This window comes from Leptodactylus fuscus, chromosome 6 (genome assembly GCF_031893055.1).
Source record: "Leptodactylus fuscus isolate aLepFus1 chromosome 6, aLepFus1.hap2, whole genome shotgun sequence".
Classification (NCBI taxonomy): Eukaryota; Metazoa; Chordata; class Amphibia; order Anura; family Leptodactylidae; genus Leptodactylus; species Leptodactylus fuscus.
In genome coordinates this window covers 33338104-33364373 of record NC_134270.1, presented here as the reverse complement: position 1 = coordinate 33364373, position 26270 = coordinate 33338104, and the positions used below count along the sequence as shown (strand labels likewise).

At 41.2% G+C, this 26270-nt stretch overlaps 1 protein-coding gene across 9 annotated transcripts in view; it reads right to left on the bottom strand.

Moving 5' to 3' along the window:
- The window catches only part of NCAM1 (neural cell adhesion molecule 1), a 287420-nt gene that overhangs the window by 48116 nt on the left and 213034 nt on the right, over positions 1–26270 (bottom strand). For 5 of the 9 annotated variants that reach the window (XM_075279655.1, XM_075279659.1, XM_075279660.1 and 2 more), the window contains 6 exons: positions 10241–10391; positions 6888–7072; positions 5883–5979; positions 5498–5668; positions 3512–3643; positions 2543–2557 (listed from right to left, as the gene is read on the bottom strand). In XM_075279655.1, coding sequence (XP_075135756.1) covers positions 2543–2557; positions 3512–3643; positions 5498–5668; positions 5883–5979; positions 6888–7072; positions 10241–10391 — 751 coding nt within the window. The remainder of the gene's footprint in view (positions 1–2542; positions 2558–3511; positions 3644–5497; positions 5669–5882; positions 5980–6887; positions 7073–10240; positions 10392–26270) is intronic. The other 4 variants (XM_075279656.1, XM_075279661.1, XM_075279658.1 and 1 more) reach the window with 1 other exon arrangement.

Sequence of the window (26270 nt, the reverse complement as noted above, 5' to 3'; positions counted from 1 at the left end):
GGCCAGACCCACACCATCTTGCTCTATATAAGAGGAGTTCCATAGACGCTTCTAGTAAAAGGGCATGGGTGACCCTATGGTTGTCTCTGCAGAGGGTGGCTAGAGCCATAGGAGTTTTCTGGTGGTGAGAACATTGAGGCTGTACCTCTTATGGTTGCTGTACATAGAAGGTTTATTGGATGCGCTAGTGACAAGACTGGTCATCCAATAATCCATGGGTCACCATATAAAGGGCCAGTAGATTTATAGACTTCGACACAAAGGTTGAGTAAGAACCTCATGTTCGCGCAGACTTTGCGGTAATAAACTTTCTATTTTTGTAGTCAAGCACATAAAGAATCCGGGATTGGTGTCTATAACCAGCAGTCACCTATCTCCACTTGCTCATTATCCATAAATCAGACTTTTATAAAACTGACAAAGCCCTAAAACATGAGGGAATATAACACAGTTTATGTGTGCCGTGATCTGGAGAAAGGAAAAAAAAAGCCTTTGACTCAAACCGAGACCGACTCAAGTCATCTTAACTTGTTTACTGGAGTAAGACATCATAAATCTCACTTCTCAGTAGGAGGCTTTTTATTCTTTATGCGGAGTTTGGATGCAGCCATATTGTTCACAGATCACAACTTACAAAAGCCCTGGAAGGATATTCGTCTACACCTTTCTTGTTTGTAATCAATGGCTTTGCTGCTTTGGAGATGGTAAAGAGAACCTTAAGCCGGGAGCCTCCCGTAGTGACTAGCCCTGTGGCAGGAGAAGGCTGCTCTTTTCTATCACATGAAAGGGAAAACTTCAAAGACTGTTCCACATACCAGCCACTTCTATAGTCAACGCTGCCCTTGTACAGTCTTGAAGGAGTTGCAGTTTTCCCGGGTCATTTAGCTTAATACTGGCTCCTGACTTTTTACTTTCTAGTTTACACTATAAGACTGCACAATTATTTGATATAGATTTACAGCTTTCAACGTATACACTGATTATCCCTGGCATTAAAACCATGTCCCAAATACTGTGTAGGTCTCCGCATGGCCCATTGAAGAGCACACCTCTCAAGACCTTAAGGTGCCAAGGAATTTTTTTAGCAATTTGTGCTTCAGATTAGACAGGCTAGCATTCACTCCCGTTGTGCATCAACCAACTTGGGCTCCCAAGACCCCATTTATTGGTTGTCCTCCCTTAGTCCAGTTTTTCTAGGTCTGAACCACTGCACATGGGAACACACCCCAAAAGCTCTGCCATTTGGAGATCATTGACCCTATTACAATGTGAACCTTGCCACAGTTGCTTAGAATCTGACGCTAGTATATTAGGATGAAGAGCAGCCCTCCCAGAACCATATATAGAAGCCTAAATATCTTAATACGCTCTACCTGCCACTATACAAAATATATTCTGTACTTTTATATGCTTTACAATTTAGGTTTAATAGAGTATATATATATATATATATATATATATATATATATATATATATATATATACAGTCATGTTAATGTGACCATCGCCTACTTTGACGCCAACGTTAAATAACAGAAGGCACGTGTCATCAGCCATCTGGGTGCACTCATCATTGTGGAAGGCACGATGGATCAACACAAGTCTGCATCTATCCTTGCGGACCATGTTCACCCCTAGATGTGAATTGTTTTTCCTCAGGATGATGGCATCTACCAGCAGGACAATGCGACGTGTCATAAAGCTCGCAGTGTACGTGCATGGTTTGAGGAGCACCAGGATGAGTTTACTGTACTCCCTTGGCCAGAAAATTCCCTGGACTTGAACCCAATGAAGAATCTGTGGGACCACCTCGATTGGGTTGTTCGCGCCATGGATGCTCAACCGCGTAACCTATCGCAGCTGGCCATGGCACTGGAGTCGGCATGGCTCAACATCCCAGTGACATCATCACAACATCCCCTCTCTTCCTGCATGTCTCGCAGCGGTCCGCTCTGCCAAAGGTGGTTATTCTAGATTTTGACAGGTCACATTAATGTAACTGGACTGTGTATATAGATATATATATATATATATTTTATTTTGTGCTAATATTTTGTGCATTTGCTGTACAGGCCTTTTTGTATTCTTGCTGATGGTTGTTCCATTTACATGAGACACATTGCACCTTTTGTGTACACCGTGGTACTTTTTTTGGTGAATGGACAGTACAAACATCGGGTGGCAGGTATTACATTCATATTCTATGGCATTCACCCTACAAGCCATCCGATCAAAGATTTGGCCTGCCTGGACTACAAGCTGGAATTCTAGTACAATGGTGACTCCAACTAACTACTCCTTAAATCTCCAAAGGACATAAAACTGATGCTACACACAGAAAATGTGGCTATTCCTTGGGGATGTGACTTTACTTTTCCAAGGTCTACAAGTGGCAGAGCCCTTACTGCAGAGACAGGTCTACTTATTTCCACCCATCAATGCATTAAACATTGGCAGCAAATGTGTAAGAGGATGAGCCAGATTCAGTGATGCAATGGATGTCATGGAAAGAGAGAAAGAGAGATTGCAAAGAGGCACTTACGTGGATATGAAAAATCTGTGGTATTCCAAAGGATGGCAGACAGATGGAAAGGAGAGAGAGATGGTTCGAAATAAAAGAGAATGCAGGTGAGATGAAGCCAAAGAGTCAACAAAAGAAAGGATGAACTTAAAGCAAATATGAGAACACACAATGCAATGGAATCCAATGAAAATGAAAACCATCCAGTATCAACAATATGGGATAACCCAGCGTTGGGTTTATGACAAGACCAGTGAATGCCCTCAATGGCACCATGGGGTATTCATGGAGTGCAGTGCTAAACCGTCTATTGCTTTATATTGAGATATCATAGTGCAGGAAAGAAACAGTTAAACTTGACTACATAGAATATTTGGGTTCTTTGTATCTAATATCTCATTTGTATCTCACATCCACATTATTATGGAATCTATAGAGCTGAAGGTGAAAGATACAAATTCTATCACATCTTTCCATGGAAGTAATAAGTAAATATATCTATAATACATGGTGTCCAATATACAGTATAAAATGTGCACCTGATATCTCTATTATCCATTTTGCAAACTGCTTTTTGCCATTTGCATCTCATGGTCAAACCCTTTAGATGTAGCCAAAGGGAATATTATGGCTTTATATGAGCTACACAATTCCTTATTTAGACTCTTTGGCTATATACACACATACAGTTTTAGTGAAATTTGTAAGCCAAAGGCAAGAATGTATCCATAAAAAGATAACTATCAATTTTTTACATCTATACTTTATATTTTCTATTCCTGGCATTGGGTTACAAAAAAACTGCACCAAAACAGGATGCGTGAATCCAGCCTCAACGATTTAACTTGTATGTGTGGAAGTCATGACCACTTTAAATTTAGGAAATTAGCTTTACCTAATTTAGCTTTACCCTTATCTCCAGTGAGATTTTCATTATTGCATAGTCCATACACACAAGGTATTGTGATACAAAGCTCTGAATTTACTTACGGACTGGTTGGGTCACAAACTCCTGAGGTAGGGATGACTCTCCGATCCCTTTGCCATTGATAGCAGACAGTCTGACAACATATGATGTTTCAGGCCTTAGACCGACAATTGTGATTGTGCTCTCTGCACCATCTGTTAGCACAGAATGAATAGGGTTAAATAATAAGAAATGTCAAATTTATCACCATTTTATTGCTTGTAGGATATTATAAAAATTACAGGATAGTACAGAGTTGTCAAATTTTTGGTATTGAATAAGGAAAGAAAATTGTGGTGGTCTTGTTGCTATTGGTTATGTAGGACTTGATTCAAGTAGAATTTGACTTTAAAAAGGAACCTGGCAGGTCGACTTGAGAAACTAAACCACCTCCTTATAGATCAGGGGATTTATTTTGCCTTGTTTTAAATCCATCCATGCCTGCATTTAAAAAAAGAAACTTTTCAAGTTAAAGGGATCCTATCATTAAAACTCAATTCTTTGTACCTAACATGTAGGAATAGCCTTAAAGAGGACCTTTCACCATTTTGCCCACATGTAGGGTTATATACTGCCGGAAAGCTGACAGTGCGCTGAGTTCAGCACACTGTCGGCTTTCCCGATCTGGGCCCGGTGTGAAGAGCTTACGGTCCGGTACTGTAGCTCTTCTATGGTCAGAAGGGCGTTTTTGACACTCAGTCAGAGACGTCCTTCTTCACAGCGCAGCCAATCGCGCTGTGCTGTGTGAGCGGGGAGGAACTCCCCCCTACCTCCCTGATAATGCTCGTCTATGGACGAGTACTGCGAGCAGAGGGAGGGGGGAGTTCCTCCCCGCTCACACAGCACAGCGCGATTGGCTGTGCTGTGAAGAAGGACGTCTCTGACTGAGTATCAGAAACGCCCTTCTGACCATAGAAGAGCTACGGTACCGGGAGCGTAAGCTCTTCACACTGGGCCCACATCGGGAAAGCCGACAGTGTGCTGAACTCAGCGCACTGTCAGCTTTCCGGCAGTATATAGAACTGCCTGTGGGCAAAATGGTGAAAGGTCCTCTTTAAGAAAGGCTATTCTTCTGCTACCTTTAGATGTCTTCTCCGGGTCTGTTCAGTATAAATCCCGGTTTTCATCGGTATGCAAATGAGTTCTCTCACAGCACTGGGGGCGGGCCTCAGCACTCAAACAGCACTGGGGACATCTCCAATGCTGCAAGAGAACTCTCCAATGCCGCCTCCATCTTCTTCAGGAACGGGTCTTCTTCGCATCTTCTTCTGGCACTGGCTTCAAACTTCTAGGCCTCAGGCAGCTGACTGCGCATGCCCGCCGGCCACAAGAAAATGGCCACTTACAATACAGTGTAAGTGGCCATTTTCTTGTGGCCGGCGGGCATGCACAGTCGGCTTTTCTCTAGGCCCGAGCCCTAGAAGTTTGAAGCTAACCCCGGAAGAAGAAGACCCTGTTCCTGAAGAAGATGAAGGCGGTGCTGGAGAGTTCTCTTGCAGCATTGGGGACACCCCCAGTGCTATTTGAGCACTGAGGACCGCCCCCAGTGCTGCAAGAAAACTCATTTGCATACCGACAAAAACTGGAATTTATACCGAACGGCGGCGTGGAGAAGACATCTAAAGTTAGGAGAAGAATAGCCTTTCTTAAGGCTATTTCTATGTGTTAGGGAGAAAAAATTTAGTTTTATTGATAGGATCGCTTGAACTAGAGATGAGCCCCAGGACCTGCGCAGTGCTACAGAGAAGCCAAGGATATACACCCCAGTTTCAATGTAATAGTACTGGAGGCACAGGGCAAGCACACTGAAGCCGAGGTGTACTCCTCTAAAGAACTGTGCCGGCGCAAAGAGTACAAACCCTTTAAGCTATATTTTTGCATTGCACATAACCAATTGACTATTACAAAGTTCACAACAAAAATGTGAACAAAACTTAGTTTATAACAAAAAAATGTATTTTACACTCAAGATACAACAATCATGGCTGAAAATATAAATCCCAAATTACCATCTCGGACACTGAAGTTAGTGGTCTGCCATGTCTCCGCCACTGCAGGTCTCCATTCTGCCTTGTATTTGAGGATGGGTACTCCACCAGTTGAGTCTGGTTCTTCAAATTCGACCATAGCAGTGCTCGAGTAAGACTCCACCCTGATGATGTTTGGTGATGAGGGTGTTTCTGCCAAAAAATAATAATATATGGTATTTCTCAGTAATATTGCAGGTTGTTTTGGGAAATTCCAGTAACCATATGATCACATGGTGGTCAAATAATGGTCAGGAATCTATAAACATGACTCCATCTTCTCAATGAGACCAGAACTTGAGTGATTTGGCTATTGATGGTTACCAGTATCCTTAAAACTCAGATTATTCCTCAGATGGTTACTCACCTGCTTGGACGAGAATGAACTCAGAAGATTCCTGTCCAACACTGTTGACCGCAGTGCAATTGTAGTTTCCAAAATCACTTTCAGAGTCAGGGTTGATCTGTTGATGAAGGTTATACACTTCAGAACATGTCTACCTAGTAGATGATCCTTATGAATTATGATCCTGCCCCCTTCCCCAGAGATGTCATCACGTGCGGATGTGCCCACACTTATCTGATCTCCAAACTGGTTAATAACACCCAATAAAATATCAGAATATGATAACAAAATTCCCTCGAAATTCTGCAATTGAGCCTCCGACACAAATAAGATGCTGAACCTAATACTTTGTGATCACTTGTTACAAAATGATTGTCTAGAAAAGCTGGTTAACTTTTGTTACAAATAGCAGGACCTGTGTGGCCAATTGGACAAGTAATGGAAAACGCATTTGTACAGATCTAGAAATTTATACAGTCAAAGTAAATTTGTTAAAATGCACCACCCCAAAAATACTTCCATTGTCTTCACTGAAATTGTTACAAACTTTCCATCCATTTTTTTCCCCTGATGAATATGTCAGTAAGGTCTCATGGGCATAACCGAGTGGGTCGGGGAAGGGAGTGCCTGATGCAATGGGATGACATATGAATGTGATCTTGTCTCCCATTGATTTCAATGGGGTGGGAGGCGAGGAGTTGTCCTGATGTTGCAGAACACAATAGCACCTGCTCTATAATTGTCGGAACAGAATGGAGCATCGGACGGCTCACTCGTTGGGGCGCATGTAGTCTAAGGCTCCATTCACACTTATGTCAAGAATATTGATTACAATAGAAACCACAATGAACTTCTGGATCTGTTGCACAAAGCTGACATATAAAGGGGTTTAATGGGTTCTATTAAACCTCATGCAAACCCCATCAGAGACTCTGACACAGACATGAACAGAGCTGAACACATCCAATGGGAGCAGTCAGGGCATCGATACTCTTTATCATTCAGTCACAGATGGTTTTTTTGTACCTCGAGGCTGCTGGCAAATGGGCTACTGTAGATCTTGATGTTGGAGAAATTGGAGCTGGGCAGAAGTTGTCCATCCCTCAGCCAGGACACTCTTGCGGTAGGATAGGCAAGGACTTCACAGGTAATGTTAACTGGATTTCCCTCCCAGGTATAAATAACCACTGGGCCTTTTATCTTGGGAGCATCTAAAAAGCAGAAAAAGTATTTTCATAAAAATATATACAAAATAATTCCAGACAGGCAAATACTAAATCTAGAATTTTATTCAAATATCCCTAAAACCCCCATGCTTATGAACAGATTAGCATAAAGTCTATTACAGTTACTTCTTAAAAAATGGTTGTTCCCTGTAGTGTAAATAATGATACCCAAATATACACTTTGCTACATAGTACTGCAATTTTAATACACTTCTAGCCTCCATTAAGGATGTTTGCATTACTGGTTCTCAGGATATATGGCTACCATGTGATTGTTGCCCAATAGTGCAGATAACAAACTTTATAATATACTTTATTAAAGAAAAGTGCTTATTTGTCTCCTCCTGCCACTGATCAAATCTATACAATAGAAGTCTATGGAAAAGGAAGGTAGAGGGGGAATCGAGAACTTAAAAATACATCACTCACGAAGCAGTGGGCTACTACGCAGCCTTCACCTGACAAAAATGACTCATTTAATGCTGCAGACTGTCTCATATCTCTGTCTCTTTCCTTCTCTGCATAGACTTCATTGTATGTTAACAATGATTGTGTACAGAGTATCCTGAAATCAGGAATAGTTAAAGACACAGGCACTTCTCTTTAGCAACGCATACTGCAACGTTTTATCCCTTTACTTGCACTATTTATGAAAACAGAAATCAAAGTTTACTTAAAGGGGTTGTCCCATCACAAGGATATTATCCATACTGCTAGTTTATGTGGATTTAAGACTTTACCTAAATGTATTGCTTTATCAAAACTGCTTTGTTTGGCCGCTATCTTAATTTATTCACTTAATTGTTTACACTTCGTTTCTATGGCGCTTGAGATTATCTGCTCATTTCCCAAGTGATGTAGCTGCCTGCTCTCAGGGGGGGAGTGAGGGGCTGGGAGCAACTCTGAGCTGTTTGTGTCTGATAAGTAGCGGAGCTTCTCAGATAGGGGAGGTGAGAGCTCCGGGATTTCTGAGCTCTTATCAGCCGGTTTAATTGAATTTGGCTGATAAGGGCTGAGATAGGGAGTCCGTTACCTCTGTATGTAATGCAAACTGACTCAAATCCAGCTCTGCTACATCAGCTTCACACTGTGGCAATTCATTTACAACCAATCCCGTGCAAGTGAAACCCCGCCCACCAATGTGCCGAGAAAAGCAGGAAGTGAATAGAGCACAACAGCCTGCAGGTTAGTGAACAAGCGTCATGGGAATACCCCTTTAAGCTTTAAGAATATGGACCCAGTTTAGTAGAAAACTGCCCCCCCTTATGGCAAATTTAGCAAAACTGCTTCTGTAAAATGGTGACAGTAACTTCAAACCTTATTCTCGCATTATTTTTAATAAAAAGTTATTTTAAAAAATTCATGTAAATGATACTCTTTGCCCCCAAAACTGAGGAACAGCAGCTCTTGAGCACAAACCGCTGCTCCACCAAGCACAATGCTAATCACAAATACATTTTTTTTAGCAAAAAATAGGTAATATATGGGTAAATGTAAGATTTTTTCCAATTAGGTGAGGAGCCAATATAAATTCACTGCATTCCCTAAAATATGAGGGGTGCCCAGCGGTATGAGGGTCTGCCGCCCCCGCCCCCCTGGCCCCTGTCATTACATGACACCGTATTACATATAAGGCCATTTCTTCTATAGGCTTTCTTACTCTTTCCGTATTTCATTTAACCACAAGCTCATTCTGTGGAGCAGCGTGAAACAAAATCAAAGTTCAGCAGTGCAGAAAGTACAGAGCGCTCGCTCAGCATGGATGTACATTAAAAATTAGATCTATTTTTTCCTATTCATATTCATGAATATTCAAGTGAATGATCCCTTATTCCCTCACCTTATACTTCTTGTTATATACCCAGAATTCTAGCTCAGCTACATAAATATATTAAAGGGGATGTCCAGGATTATTTTTTTTGTGTGTGGTTTATCTTTAGGATAGGCCATAAATATCTAATGGTCGGGGTGGACAGCCGGCCCCTGCACAGATCAGCTTTTGATGTCCATACTATACGCAACATGGAGCCAGAAGCGATTGTCTCCATCCAAATATAATGGCCAAGTCAGGGGGAGATGAACTGTAGTAACGGAAACAAATGAATCTTGGACAATTCTTTTAAGTACCTTGTTTTGTGTATCCTGCAACCTCCAAGTGTTGGATTCTTTAAGAAGGTTTTTCAACACTAAGACGTTGATGAGCTACTCTTAGGATATGTCATCCAGATCAGATCAATAGGGATCTGGCACCTGCTTACCAAATAGAACGCTGGGATTGAGCACCAAAGAGGTCACGACAATTGACTAAGACTGGTGTTTCACATGCCAGTCTTAATAAAGGTTCCGCCAAGCGCAAGACATGCCTAATTTATCAAGACGTCCAAGAAAGCATCTTGGAAATCTACGCCAATCAGAAACTGGCGGCAAAGATTTACTGCATAACTGACTCTGGCGTGAAATATACATCTCCTTTCACTTTAGCAGAAAATGTTGAGTGCGGTGCAAAACAGGGAACACGTAAGGGGGCCACACGGTGGCTCAGTGGTTAGCACTGCAGCCTTGCAGTGCTGGAGTCCTGGTGTTCAAATCCCACCAAGGGCATAAAACCATCTGCAAGGAGTTTGTATGTTCTCCCCGTGTTTGCATGGATTTCCATCCCATATTCCAAAAAGACATAATGATAGGGAAAAATGTACATTGTGAGCTCTATGTGGGGCTCACAATCTACAAAAAAAAAAACAGGGAACACGTCACTCCTCCAGTGCCTAATGTGTACCACAATATTACCCATCTAGGCTAGAAAACTGGTATAGATAGAATAATACATTTCTGTGTTACGCCTAATGCAGTCCCTGGGGGACGGTGCATGACAAAGGGGTTCAATGGTGCCCACACCTTCAAACCCTGCACCAGGCATAACACAATGTATATGTCTTAGCTGGAGGGTTCCTTCGACCAATGTCTATTTCCAGCTTCTGAACTAACAAGTTTTTATTTCTTCAATTATAGCTTCCTCCTAATCTATTCTGCGCAGAAGGCTAGATATTTATTAGAGCGATGTACGTGCAAAATATTATGGCTGCAAAAACCTATAAGACGTAGTAATATAATATAAAACTCTTATCATGTGATAGACCAAACAAGAAGACTTACACTGCACTTCGAAGTACATGGCTTGTGTGTCCTGGCCGATGGTGTTGCTGGCAACGCAGAAGTATTCCCCGGCGTCAGTATACTGGATGTCCTTAAGGGTAAGAGAAGACATCCTGATGTGCCCCTGAACTACGATACGTCCATCCAAGGTCTGCAGAAAAGAGAAAAACTCCATCAGCACAAAAGAGCATCACCCGAATGCCGATATATTGTACTGACCCAGATCTACAGTCAACCCTATTGATCTGTGACTCCAACGTTGGGTGGTAGCAGATCTTAGATTTGGGAAAAACCTTCTAAGTTTTTATTAAAACATGGCGATCTGTGTTCAGAGGGGATGTTTTTTGGAAGCAGAACCCATAGACTTCTCTATTCCCTATCTTCTCATGCTTATTGATGTTGGACAACTTCAACAGGTTCTGAGGCTTCTGCTGTGTTTTACATCCCCTATTGAATATATAGGGGAGATGATTGTGATTCCTAAGCTAAAGTTAGCTTGGTGTGTTTTTCAAAAATTCAGTTTTTCCAGTCGCAATATGTGGATGAGATTAATGAAATCTCATTCACTTTGCTGGTTCTGTAAAACAGTGCATTTTCTTTGGGCCCATTCAGTTTTCGGGTGCGTATTCTTACGCGGAATTTGCGTCAGAATCCGCTCGGAAAATGAGCCTCCCATTGACTTCAATGGGTTCCTTTTTCCGCGAGCCGTCACTTTCTACTCCGCTTCAAGCTGCACAATTTTGCATTTAGACTATTTCAATAAATCTGCCCCCAATTCTTCCAAATCCATTTGACTACGTCCAATATCACGACTCAGCCCCGTTTACTTGGAGGTGGTTGTGCTGCAATACTAGACGTAGGCCATGTATACTAATTGGCAGCGTTTCCCGAAAAATCTTTTTCTTTTTTGTACTTTTTAATGATTTGAAACCCATTTAACTAAATTAATGGTCAAAATGGTGGCTCAGTGGTTAGCACAGAGATCTGAGTTTGGGTTTGTCCAAAAACCTTGTTTGTAGAGAACCTACTAGTGTTTTATATACTACCTTCCTGCAACTTTGTTTTCAAAGTAAAGGCAGGGGAAGCTGCTAGAAATGCGTGCGTATTGGGGTGCAAAAATGTTTAAAGAAATTCTCTGTCTCCAAATGGATTTTACTGATGACTTATCTGTTGGGGTGACCAGTGGGGGTCCAACACTAAGACCTCACACAGATCAGCAGTTTCGGTAGCCTCTAGGTGCTGGGAGCATCTGGAGAGGACATGGAGCCGATGCTTCTACCTAAATAATAGTGCAGCAGACCCTGTATAGCAGTGTTCCATGGAATTGCACCACCTTCTGGTGTCTGGGGACTGCTGGAACAGCTGATCTCTGTAGGGTCAGGTTGTCACACCCCCAAGGAGCATATATGGATCACCTACTTTAACTTTTTAGGTAACAAGTCATTCATACCACAACAGATTACATACAAATTTCAATGAAAGTGAAAAAAAAATCACAATCTAGTCTGATAAATCTGGAGTAATTTTTGGCCGCCATAGACCACACAATGCTTTATCTCCATCGACACATTGCTCTTACATAGTCTCAATCCAAGTAACATATTGCCTGTGTAAAAACAACACAAAGCCACAATATAACCCACATGTCACACCTGCAAATTATTCATTATCACTATACAAAGTAGTATGTACAAGGACAGATGGACAAATAAAGAGAAATGTTGCCATCTTATGTGCAGGCCCATGGAGACTTCCCATAATTCCAAGTCTATGATAATAGTAATACTGCTATATACATCCATAACGTCATACTATACTGTATTTTCAATGATCATCCCTTTTGTTCTACAGTAATATAGTCTACTTAAAGAAAGTACATGCAGAAGAATATGGCAGGATGTTAAAATGGAGCAACCCATCGACCAGTCAACTTTCCAAACCCGAACACTGGTATACCACCAGTTGGCCACCTAGTCCTGGTCTCCTATAGAAAGGCATTTCAAGGCCATACTACATGACATGACTTGAGACCAATTCCAACTCTACGAGGGTCACAACTTTACCCCAACGGCAAATTTCATTTATAGTCCATTACCGCAGGCTATAATATTTGAAGCCAACCCGAGGCAAGACGCATAAGGCTGTAATCTTCTCTAATTGAGATGTGGAATAATATTATGTGCTCCTGACTGGTCAACCTGCTTCGCCTCTAACCAATTCTAATTACAACATCCTGATGCTATAAAGGTGCCGTCAACAGGCAAATGACTGTAAACAATTTAACAATTTAATCTAATTATACCTTAAACTAATGTACTGAAACCGTTCAGAAATGGAAAGCAATTGCAAATTACATTTTTATGGGCTCCTGAATTGGGGAGTAATTGACAGTCATATGTTCTGTTTCCTTTAAGTGTCTTCTGAGCTTATAATAAAAGCAAAGCAGATCCTGGAAAAAAAATAATCGCTGAACGGAGAGACGCAGATTTATAGTCTCAATATGGGGTAAACCTCTGCAGCAATAAATCCCCTGTGTACATACTGTACAGAGATGTAGAGATGCTATCTCGCTAGGCAAAGTTCAGGCGGCTTTGAGTTGCTTTCCTGTACCAAAGCCAAAACCTAGCTGCAGTTCAGGACACGTCCTTTCCATCTATTCTGATGCGGTTTCTTCTTGTAGTCAAAACTACAAAGCCTTAGCGGCAAACAATGGACCCCATTATAAATCAATGGGCCTTGTTGGGCACTGTTTGGATGCAAAGTAAAGCCTCATGGTATATGTTATTAATGTAAGTTAATATATTAACATGTGTCAGCTATCATAACTTTACAATAATGGTGAATTCTACTGTTAACAATCTCATGTAACCCCTCATTGACATCTGTGTTTGGTAATCTGTTCGGGGGAGTCTGCATGGGGACCCCAACTAATGGAATACCAAACGCGTTGGCAAGTGGTGTGCAGTGAAAGCATAGACTATGATGGGGTCTGTGTGCACTCCACGTGCTGCCCGGACAGCACAAAGTACTTTTCTGTCCACATGTTCCGTCCGGAGAGCACATGGACCCCATTACAGTCCATGGGGTCCGTGTGCTTTCACTGCACACCGCTTCCCAGCGCATTTGGTATTCCGTTCGGGAGGGTCCCCATGCGGACTCCCTGAATGGAATACCAAGCGCAGATGTGTACGAGGGATAACCATTACTATAGGGCCCAGATAAGAGCCTTGTAGATAAGGGACAGTTAACTCAATAACCAAGAAATTTTTGGTGTTTTCATTTTTTTTACTCCCTTTCTTCCAAAAATTGTAGCTTTTCTATTCTTCCCACTTATGGAACCATACAATGGTTGTTTCTTGCGCAGCAAATTGTACTTTCTAACGGCTCCACTTAACGTTCCGTATAAAGTAGCGGCAAGCTGAAAAACATTCTGAATGTGGAAGAACTAAAGAAACAAAAACCATGCAATCTTCTTCCCAGTTTTGACTTAGTGTACACTGTGTGATAAAACATCATCTTCATTCTGCAGTTCGGTTCCATCACAGCGATACTAAATTTAAATTTTGTTTTGTCTAATTTTAATACCATTAAAAATTAAGAACTTTGAAAGAAACAACACCTGTAACGTTTATATTTTTTGTGTCCAAAGATGAGTAAGAGGTCATTTTTTTTGCAGGACAAAATTAAGATTTTTATTGATACCACCTTGGGGAATGTCTGAAATTTTTATCAATTTTTATAAAAAAAAATAAAATTTAAGCAGCAAAAAGTTGAAAAAAAAATTATGATTCAAACATTTTGATGTTTTTCCCATTCACCATATGGTGTCAATATTATATCTATCTATCTATTATATTAGTCTGGGCATTTTGTGGTGTAGGGATTCTTAATTTGTTCATGCTGATCATATGTATTGAATTTCTAGATTTTTTAAAAAAAAATGTAAAATATTTTCTCCATAGGGGATTTGAACCAGCAATAGTATTACAGTCTATGGTAAAATCCCTAGCTAACTACAAAGCTCTACCACAGCAATGGAAGTCTTCCACGATCACTGAGTGAGATGGTTAATCTGTTGGTAAAAGTGAATGCAAAAGGAGTCCTTCAGATGCTGTGGTGACATCTGAAGGGTTAATGGCACATGAACGAGGAAGTTGGCCACCAGGTCCCTGTTGTGTAGACCATTAGAGACTAAGCAGCCATAGTTAAACTTCCCACTTCTGTAGATTCCAGCTCTACTTTTGACACAAGGAAAGTGGTGGAACCTAACTAGCTAAGAAAGAAAGGGGTTGCCCCAACACTATTTCTGCTTCTCTAAAGTTATAGAAACAGCGTAGCTAAGTCTGTTACAGAGTAGAAGGAGTTGAGTATACTGGTGTATTGTATGTATTCATTGTATTTTATTGATGCAGTTTCATCCTATTTAGTGACTGGCAACCTTCCACACAGATAAAGCTGTCAATCACTAGCACCGCCCACTGGACTCCAAAGCAAAGAAAGTTAAAGAACTGAAATGAATAAAATATAAGTTATAGTAAGTATTTCCCTACCGTATATATCAATCTGTTTAGATCAGCTGCTTTCAGATGTGACACAATGTCCCATTTTACAGTCCCCTTTTAATATACCTATGAGTGGAGGTAATGTGGGACCTTAGAAGGATTCTATAATATGACCATGGTCAGCGTTCTGAGCATGCTACATGTACCTGTGAATGTTATCATTGCTGCCTTGTAATTACCATGTCATTATTTTATTATGGACTACTCTCCAGAGAGTTACAGAACATTTCAACATCTAGCCAATACTTAACCGGTTAAGGACCAGGCCCAGAAGTACATTAAGGACCGGGCCTCTTTTTTCAAAACTGACATGTGTCACTTTAAATGGCAATAACTTTGAGACGCTTTAACTTACACAAGTGATTTTGAAATTGTTTTTTCGTAACACATTATACTTCATGTTAGTGGTAAACACTAATCAATATTTTTGTATTTATTTATAAAAAAACTAGCAAATTTGATGGAAATTTGGAAAAAATTGCAATTTTCAAAATGTGAAATTCTCTGCTTTTCAGGCAGATAGTCATACCATCCAAATACATGAATAAATATTATCTCCCATATCTCTGCTTTATATCGGCATCATCTTTTGATCGTCTTTTAATTCATTTTGGATGTTACAAGGCTTACAAGTGTAACAGCGATTTTCCAGATTTACAAGAAAATTCCTCAAACTAATTTTTTAGGGAACACTTCAGTTCTGAAAGGAATTATAAAGGCCTATATAATAGAAACCCCCATAAATCACCCCATTTTCAAAACTACACCCCTCAAATTATTCAAAACAGCATTTGGGATGTTTGTTAACCCTTTAAGCATTTCATAAGAATAAAAATAATATGGAGGTCAAATTTAGACATTTCATTTTTTTTCACTAATACATTCATTTAGACCTAAAATTAACACATTCACAAAGGGTTAAAGGAGAAAATGCATCTCACATTTTGTTATACAATTTCTCCCGTGCACAGAAATACCCCACATGTGGGTGTAAACTGATTTTTGGGCACACGGCAGTGCACGAAAGGGAAGGAGTGACACTGGGTGTTTGAACAGCATATTTTGCTGGAATAATTTTCAGGCACCATGTCACATTTGCAGAGCCCTTAGCGTACCAAAACAATGGAAACCCCCCAAAAGTGACCCCATTTTAGAATCTACACCCCTCACAGAATTCATCAAGGGGTATAGTCAGCATTTTGACCCTACAGTTGTTCCACAGATTTTACTAACATTGGAATGTGTAAAAGAAAAATTACTAAAATGTCACTTTATCCCCAAAGTTTTCATTTTCACAAGGGGTTAAAGGAGTAAAAGCCCCCCAAAGTTTGTTAAACAATTTATCCTGAACACGGCAATACCCCATATGTGGCCATATTCTGCTGTATGGGAACATGGCGGGGCTCAGAATGGAAGGAGCGCTATTTGGCTTTTGGATGGCAGATTTTGCTGGAATAATTTTAGGTGCCATGTCTGATTTGCAGAGCCCCTAGAGAACCAATACAGTGGAAACCCCCTAAAAGTGACCCCATTTTGGAAACTACACCCCCCACAAAACATATCAAAGGGTAGAGTGAGCATTTTGACCCTACAGCTGTTTCACAGATTTTATTAACATTGGGACATGAAAATGAAAATTTACTTTTTTTCCAACAAACTGTCAATTTAGCCCCAAATTTTTCATTTTCACAAGAGGATAAAGGAAAAAAAGCTCCCTAAAGTTCGTTACACAATTTCTCCTGAACACAGAAATGCCCCATATGTGGTCATAATCTACTGTATGGGAACATGGTGGGGCTCAGAATGGAAAGAGCGCTATTTGGCTTTTGAAGGGCAGATTTTGCTGGAATATTTTTCAGGTGCCATGTCGAATTTGCAGAGCCCCTAGTGTACCAATAAAGTGGAAACCCCCTAAAAGTGACCCCATTTTGGAAACTACACCCCTCATAGAATTTATCTAGGGGTTTGGTGAGCATTTTGGCCTCACAGCTGATTCACAGATTTTATTAACAATGGGACGTAAAAATGAAAAATTACTTTTTTTTTCCAATTAATCGTCCATTTAGCGCCATATTTTTAATTTTGCAAGTAGCTGAAGAATTAAAAGCCCCCCAGAGTTTGTTACACAATTTCTTCTTAACACGGCAATACCCCATATGTGGCCATAATCTGCTGTATGGGTATACGGTGGGGCTCAGAATGGAAAGAGCGCTATTTGGCTTTTAGAAAGCAGATGTGGCTGGAATAGTTCTCAGGTGTCATGTCGCATTAGCTGAGCCCCTAAAGTATCAATACAATGGAAACCCCCCATTGTGACCCCATTTTAGAAACTACACAGGTGACAGTAAACTGGAATTCACCAAGAAGTGACCCCATTTTGTAGGGACAATTTTAGGGCCTCTGCAAATGTGACGTGGTGTCCAAAAACAAAGAATCTAAATCTGCACTCCAAAAGCACATATCGCTCCTTCACATCTGCGCCCTGCTGGGTACCCAAATAGCGGTGTATGCCCACATGTATGACACTGGTGTACCCCGGATAACGGACTTAATGCCATATGTGGGTATAAATGGCTGTTTGGGCACAGCCGGGCACAGAAGGGAAGGAGCGCTATTTTGGTTTTTGGAGCACAGTTTGGTTTTAGGACACCATGCCACTTTTGCAAAGCCCCTGAATTGCCAATAAAGTGGAATCCGCAGACATGTCACCCCATTTTGGACACTAGCCCACTGATGGGATTTATGAAGTGTTGTAACGAGCGTTTTTAACCCTTGAGTGTTGCATTTATTTAGTTTCCAGAAATGAAATCACAGCTGATAATGAGAAGTTAAAAATGAAAAATTTCCAGAGATTCGCCATTTTAGTGCCCGATATGTTGTGCCCAACTTATGTCAGCAGAGACACTCCAAAAACTGGTAAGCGGGTATCCCGGGCACAACAGCTTTTAGAGCGTTCATCTCTGATACAAGCCGGGCACAACATATTACGCACTGAAATGACGGATTCCTGGAAAAATTGTCATTTTCACCTCTCACAATCAGCTTCGTATTCATTTATGGATAATAAGTTATAGCAACACTTGGGGGTTAAAAATGCTCTCTGTACCCCTGGAGAAATCCTTCAGGGGTGTAGTTTCCAAAATAAGGTCACATATCAGGGGATTCCACTTTACTGGCGTTTCAGATCTACAAAAGTGTCATGGCATCCAAAAACCAAACCGTCTGTGCTCCAAAAACCCAATAACCCTTCTTCCCTTTTGCGTCCAGCTGTGCCCTAATATCAGTTTATACCCACATATGACATTACGTCCGTTATCCTGGGTACACCAGTGTCATACATGTGTCATAAACTGCAGTTTGGGCGCACAGCAGGGCGCAGAAGCGAAGGAGCGCGATGCGGCTTTTGGAGTACAGATTTTGATGTTTGGTATCTGGACGCCATGTCATGTTTGTAGAGCCTGTAAGGTACCAGAAAAGTGGATTCCCCAAAGGAGTGACCCCATTTTGAAAACTGCACCCCTCAAAGAATTTATCAGGGGGTGTAGTGAGTATTAGTATCCCAGACGTGACTGCACAGCGGATGGCGAAGAGGGAATGTATAAGCTGTGTGGAGAACATTGCAGACACCAAATTCTCTACTATGTCCCAGTAGCTCCTATGATTGGGGGAGTCACTCTGGGGGTCACTTTGGGGGTCACTTCTGGTGTTTTTTCGCTCATAAGCTGTAAATCTGGGGTGTCCCCTGATATTCGCTCGCACAGCTTATATATTCCCTATCTGCCGCAGCCAGTTGTGTTCTAATAATTTGGCGATTTTTGGGGGGTTTTGCCTTGACATTGCTAGATGCTATATTTTCTTTATTTTTCTGGTGACGTGGCCATATAAGGGCTTGTTGTTTGCAGGATGAGATGCATTTTGTAATGACACCATCTTTGGGTGCCTACAACTTACTGATTACATTTTATTAACTCTTTCTTGCTGGATTAAAAAAAAAAAAATCAATCCTGCATTGAGTTTTACATTTTAAATTTTTCGCCATGCAGCGTACAGCATAAGTAACATGTGTCCTTTATTCTGCGGGTCGGTACGGTTACGGCGATACCTCATTTATGTTATTTTTTTATGCGATACTAAGTCTACAGAACAAAAACACATTTGGGGACATAAATCAATGTTTTTTGCATCGCCATCTTCTGAGACGTAACATTTTTATTTTTCGGTTGACAGTGTTGGTTGAGGGCTTATTTTTTGCGGGAAAATGTGCGCTTTTTATTGGCACTGTTGTGGGGTGAATATGACTTTTTGATCACTTTTTATAGCATATTTTGTAGGATGAGATGGCAAAAAATCATTATTTCCGGCGAGTTTTTTCCGTTTTTTTTTTCCGACGTTCACCGTGTACATTAAATATTATTTCAGTTTTATTGTACAGGTTGTTACGGACGCGGCGATACCAAATATGCATTGCTTTTTTTAATTTTTAGTGCTTTTTTTTTATATAATTCATTTTGTATAGAAAAAAAGGGATTTTTGGACTTTAGAACTTTATTACTTTTTTCATACACTTTATTTTTTTTTTTTTAACTTTTTTTTTACTTTTTCATGTGTCCCTTTAGGACACTTGAATCAGTTGATGCTTTGATGAAAGCATCAACTGATTCTACACAGTAGCAGACAGGACACGAGCAGGACATGAACCTGCTCGTGTCCTGTAAGCTGCAGAGGAAGTGAGCTGCATCGCTCACTTCCTCCACCGCCTGGCAGGATCACCAGGTATGTGGGGGCTCCGGTAGTCTGGGGTCACTGGCCAGACCCCAGACTACCTGTTACTGACATCGGCACCCCTCGATCTCGCCGCGGGGGGTGCCGATCACTTTAAATTATCGGCGGATCCCTTTCGATCGCGCCGTGATGTTTCACGGCGCGATCGAAAGGGTTAACACGTCCAGTCGGACTGAGTTCCGACTGGACGTTATGGAGGAAGGGGTTAGGTGTTAGTAACACCTAACCCCTGTCCCCCCCGCACCCCTCCCCCCGCCAGAAAGGTACCTAAAGGCCGGACGTATTTTGACAATAGTCCGGTCTTTAGGTACCAGCACATGAGGCCGTAAATTTACGTACGGCGGTCCTCATGTGGTTAAAGGGGTTGTCCTATCTCAAGGATCCTTTCTATACTGGTAGCTTATGTAAATTGAAGACTTTTCCTAAATGTATTACTTTATAAATGCTGCTTTGTTTGCCTGCTATGTGACCTTATTCCTCCCATTGTTTGCACAGTGTTACCATATCCATGGACCTATAGGACGAGTGACATCACTTACTCACTGCTCTGTTGGAAGGACAATCAGTTCAGCTAACTGCAGTTTGCTGATAAAGCAGAGTCTGTTATCTCGCTATGTAAACACACAGATAACACTGAGTACATTCTCTACAAGCATCTGCATATTATCTGATCTGCATTAGTATTGTGATACATCAGAGCATCCTGTTCAGTAAGACGGAGGTGGGGGGGGGGGAATACAGGAAGTCAGGAAGTGAGAATGGGATACAACAGGTGAACTGCTAAAATAGTGAGATGAGAAAACCCCTTTAAGAGGATCTTTAGTAGACTTTGCTTCTCATTTGGGGGAGGATTTTTTGTATTCCACAACTTGCACATACATGCATGTTCTCCCAGGATCTGGTGTCTTTTTAGGTACTGAGAGACCATTGTCCTATAGCAGCTTGTAGGGGACATTTAGTGGGTATGTAAGTGTACTTACCTGCAACACCCTCTCCTGGATTGTTAGAAATAGTCATTGTATGAAATGTAGCCAGCTATGTGTGTGTGTGTGTGTGTGTGGGGGGGGGGGGGTTGTATTTTTACATTAATACAATTTATTTTACATTTTTTTGTTCATTTTTCAGCAATTCCTTTTACATCTTGGGCTTGTGTTACCCAGATGGTTCCCTGCAGTGGCGTAACTACCACCATCGCAGCGGTAGCAGCTGCCACAGGGCCCGGGACATTAGGGGCCCGGTGACAGCTGCTATCATTATGCTCGGAGGTCTTTTCGGACCCCTGAGTATAATGATCGGGGCCCCCTGTTGGTGGAATACTTTCCACCAACAGGGGGCCCCGAAGCTGCAGCAACGGCTGAGACAGGAGCTGCAGGTCTGGCTCCTGTCAGCGCTGCAGGACGTTCCCCCTCTCTCCCCCCTCCCTTTCTCTGCTGTCCTCTGCCCACCAATGAGAGGAGGAGGCGGGGCTTATCCCTGCCGTCCAGCACAGAAGAGAAGAGGAAGAAGCTGCTCCAGGAAAATGAAACTGAAGCTACACAGGTACGTACTGGGGTTACTTATTACTATCAGGCATTTGGGGGGATTACTTGTGTTTTAGTAACTCCATGTGCCTCATAGTAATAGCAGTTAACCCCATCATCTCCCTCACATTAACCCCTGTTTGCCTCACCATAAGAGTTACTGATATGTGAGACATATGGGGGTAATAGTAATGAAGATACTTTATTATTACCTCCACGTCTCTCACATATCAGTAATTCTTATGTGAGGTACACAAGGCTTAATGTGAGGGACATGATAGGGTTAACTGCTATTAATATGAGGCACATGAAGTTACTAAATTGTAATGCACAGGACCAGATTTTTTTTTATCCACAATTTGTCCTGGTATAGCGGTCAGCGGTGACAGTATTTAGTCCTGTAGGGGCCACTAAGGGACATAATACTGTGTGCAGGGGCCACTAAGGGATATAATACTGTGTGCAGGGGCCACTATGGGACATAATACTGTGTGCAGGGGCCACTATGGGACATAATACTGTGTGCAGGGGCCACTATTGGGTATAATACTGTATGCAGGGGCCACTATTGGGTATAATACTGTATGCAGGGGCCACTATTGGGTATAATACTGTGTGCAGGGGCCACTATGGGACATAATACTGTGTGCAGGTGCCACTATTGGGTATAATACTGTATGCAGGGGCCACTATGGGAGATAATACTGTGTGCAGGGGCCACTATGGGGACATAATACTGTGTGCAGGGGCCACTATGGGACATAATACTGTGTGCAGGTGCCACTATTGGGTATAATACTGTATGCAGGGGCCACTATTGGGTATAATACTGTGTGCAGGGGCCACTATGGGACATAATACTGTGTGCAGGGGCCACTAAGGGATATAATACTGTGTGCAGGGGCCACTATGGGACATAATAGAGCGCGCAGGAATGCGTAGGAGGGACTCGGTCGAGATCTTCGGTGTCGGGGGGGCCCCATGTCAAAAGTTCGCCACGGGGCCCTGCCATTCCTAGTTACGCCACTGGTTCCCTGTATAGTAAATGGCACAGCTATTGGAAAAACACTCATTTGGTGGACAGCTATCTCCCCCAACATTCCCATACACATGCATGCTAGGCTCAACCATGCGTACATGTATATTTCAATGTAAAAGAGACACAAGCTGCTTCCAAATCTTCACTAAAAATCTACAGACCATAAAAATCTAGTTGTATTGATCACATGGTATAGAGTCTACGACTAGTACTAGACACAGGATGTTAGAGAAGCGTCGGCTTCGTAGCGATTAGATTCTAGTTTGTAGTAATAGGAGAAACAAGCTGGGTTGGTGCAAGCCTGGTTAATGACTACAAATATTTGACATCCGAAATTAACAGAACAAGTGCTAAAGTGCTTAAAAATCATTACAATTATAACACTAATGGCATTCATAAGTATATGCAGGTGTTCTAGAAGCTCTTAAGGGGAGCATGTCACATTGAAGATGGAGTCTGATCTGCCAGAAGCAAGTTATAGAGGAGAAGCTGCTCAGCCGATTGATATAATGGGGATCCCTGTACAATTCCTTACTTAGGAGTCCAGGGGGCGGTCCTAATCAGTAACTGAGTAGTGGCAGTGACATGACCTTCCCACTGGACTCCTAAGCATAAAAAGAGCAGAGATTGACATCAATAAGTTACAAGTCATGGAGAATATTTTAGATTCTGATCAGCTCCTTTTGCTCTATAACATGGCCATAAATTGGAAATTTTCAAGATTACAGGTTCACTTGAAAAACAACAAATTAACGGTTATATGTTGATGGAAAGGTATTCAACAACACAGAGGCCGGTTAACATCTGCGTTCGGGTTAAGCAGCATTTTTCGTGCAGAAACCACACAGATCCCCTTTATGGGGTCCTGGGTTTTTATACAGATTAGGTTTCTGTTTGGGGGATCCCCAAGCTGACCCCGAATGGAAACCCATGAGCAGATATGAACCGGACCAGAGAAAACCCCCGAAAAAAACATAGTACAACAACTCCCTCATATTATACTATTATTGGTAACAGTTCCTTAAAGGGATCCTATCAGAAAAATGGCCACTTACACAGTAAGTAAGCGGCCATTTTCTTGTGGCCTGTGGGCATGCGCAAGCCTAGAAGTTTGACCCCCAGCACCGGAAGAAGATGCGTGAAGAGGCCGTTCCTGAAGAAGATGGAGGCAGTGCTGGAGGGTTCTTTGACAGCATTGGGGACGCCCCCAGTGCTGTTTGAGCGCTGGGGCCCGCCCCCAGTGCTGCGAGAGAACTCATTTGTATACCGACGAAAACCGGGATTTCTACCGAACGGCGCTGCGGAGAAGACATCTTAAGGCTTAAGGCTATTCCTACGTGTTAGTCACAAAAAACTGAGTTTTAATGATAGGATCCCTTTAAGTCATGAAACGCGGTGTGTTAAAGCATGTGCAAGACTAACAGTCATACATAGGCTCTGAAAGAGACAGTTCTGTTTGTTTCTGCCACCAAGTAGGACATGAGAAGAACCAACTAGAGATGGATTTTTCCTCTTCGAAGGCTCCGAGGCAGCCAAATGACAAAAATTTTTACTATTCTTTTTCCTACAAATCATCTTTTTTCTTCATTTAGTAATAACAATTAACTTATATGAGTTCCAATTTACTTTATGCTGTAAGCTATTTATTCTTGCAAGCGCGGAAAAGCAATACTTATAGAGCGGCCAATATGGAGGATTTTACACAATTTTTTGTCTCCAATCAATTTTTTTTACTTATTTTCAGTAAAACTTTTTTTAAAATTTCTTTTTCAACTCTAATAAAAGGATTTTGCAATAAAAGGATATTGCCACAAATATGATTAATATGATCATCATTGTAAAGTTATTTTGCCCATTTTGGGCCCTCAACATTACAACAGCTACAACTGCATTTTGGGTCAATTATAGGGATGTTTATGCACATGAGAGCGTGAATCACAAATTCTCGGAGACACACCATTACCGTTTCTGGCTCAGCAACTGTCTCCAAATTACCGTATATACTCGAGTATAAGCCGACCCGAATATAAGCCGAGGCTCCTAATTTTACAAAAAAAAAAACTGGGAAAACTTATTGACTCGAGTATAAGCCGAGGGGGAAATGCAGCAGCTACTGGAAAATTTCAAAAATTAAAATGGTCGGAGTTTTTGGGTGCAGTAGTTGCTGGGGAAGGGGAGGGGGTGTTTTGGTTGTCTGTCTGCCCCTTCCCTGAGCTTGAGGACTGTTTTTTTTTTTCCTTTCATTCAGCCTGGCTGAATATAGGGTATCTGCAGTGCTCCAATTAACCCCTTCCCGATGGAACAGGAGCACTGCAGACTGGGGACTGTCAGACACAGGATACTTAATGTGTTTGTGTTTCATAGTAATTTTCTACTTTTATATGTATTCTAGGGAAAGGAGGGATTTACAACTTTTATTTACTTTATTTTTTTTATTATATTTTTTTTAAAGCTTCTTTTTTTTTTTCCACTATTTTATGGGAGATTCTATACATTACTATTGCGGCTGGTCATAGACCCTCCCTCCAAAAATAAATAAATAAATATATATATATATATTTTTTTTTTTTTGCTTAACTCGAGTATAAGCTGAGGGTGGCTTTTTCAGCACAAAAACTGTGCTGAAAAATTTGGCTTATACTCGAGTATTTATGGTACTTTTAAGTGGATGAAGAGTATCCACATGGCATCCAATGCCTATGAAAAAAAAAAAAAAAAAACCTCTACACATATATACAAGAGCAAGAGTACCATAAAATTCACAGGATTTCTTTACTGTAGTAAGGCGTTGTAATTTATGGTCTATAGACTCCAAAAGTATTATTTTTTGGATTTTTTTGCAAGATCATTTTTTTGTTTGTTTTTTAATAAATCGCTGTCTTTTTGCATCTTCAAAAAACCCCCATTTATTTAAAAAAATAAATCGATTAACAAAAACAAGTTGGGTTTAATAGCCCCAATACTTGTGTGCACAATAACATTTACTATATGTACCGCGTATGGTTGTTTGACTCAGAAAGGTAAAAAAAAAAAAATAACACTGGGAATAATGGACATTTCAATAATTCAAGAAGTCTCGTAAATGTCCTGGTGAGTGCGATGAATTATGTAAGCTGAACAAACCTATTTAAAAAATCATAAACCCTACAACATGGAGGGAGGTTTTTATGTGTGTGCTGCGGGATAACTGGGCCACACTTTTATGGAGTCAATCTATTTTTAAAAGGCTCAATATTTATTAAAAGCTTGTTATCATCTACGGGGTGTGACGGCCAACGCCGGGCCTCTTTGGGGTTTTATCCTCTGGTGTAATGTTGTGCTGTCTTTATTCTGTTAACCCCATATCCTCTATCTGCCGAATATGTTACATATGATGGTACAACAATACCACATCATTAGGACATATCAGCTCTTCAAGACATGCCAAGATGGGTTACTTCTCCTGTTTTGTAAATATTTATATTTTGTACAATCTTAAAAATCTGCATTGCATCTTTCCTCTGTTATTCCTCCTGGAAATATATGAACTAATTAACAACTAGTTCTCCTTCATCTTAGTCCACATTCATACAACGGCAATAAAAATCGGTTGGTTGATGGCCGGGCTGGATTAATTCACTGCATAGTCACATGACTAATTTAATGGAATGTCAAACATAGAACATGTCCGGGGGCAACACAGTGGCTCTGTGGTTAGTGCTGCAGCCTTGTAGCACTGGAGTCCTGGGTTTGAATCCTAACAAGGACAACATCTGCAAAGTGTTTGTATGTTCTCCCCATGTTTGCGTGGGTTTCCTCCCGTACTCGAAATACATGCTTATAGGGAAAAATGTAGCTAGTGAGCCCTATATGGAAAAAAAAACCCAAAACATAGAACATGGCATTTGAACAATGTTCGTGGGAATCTAGCCTTATAGTACATAAGGACACTCCACGCTTTACAAGGATAATAGTAATACCAATATACGCCCCAACTTTTAAAGTACATAAAGAAGGACAAAATGTGGGACCTTACAAGAGTATAGCATTTATCCAGGAATAAGAGCCGGTGGCTCAGACAAAGTTTGTTCATGTGGATAACACTTCAGGGACATAACGGGATAAACTATAAGCCGTCTGGGACGACA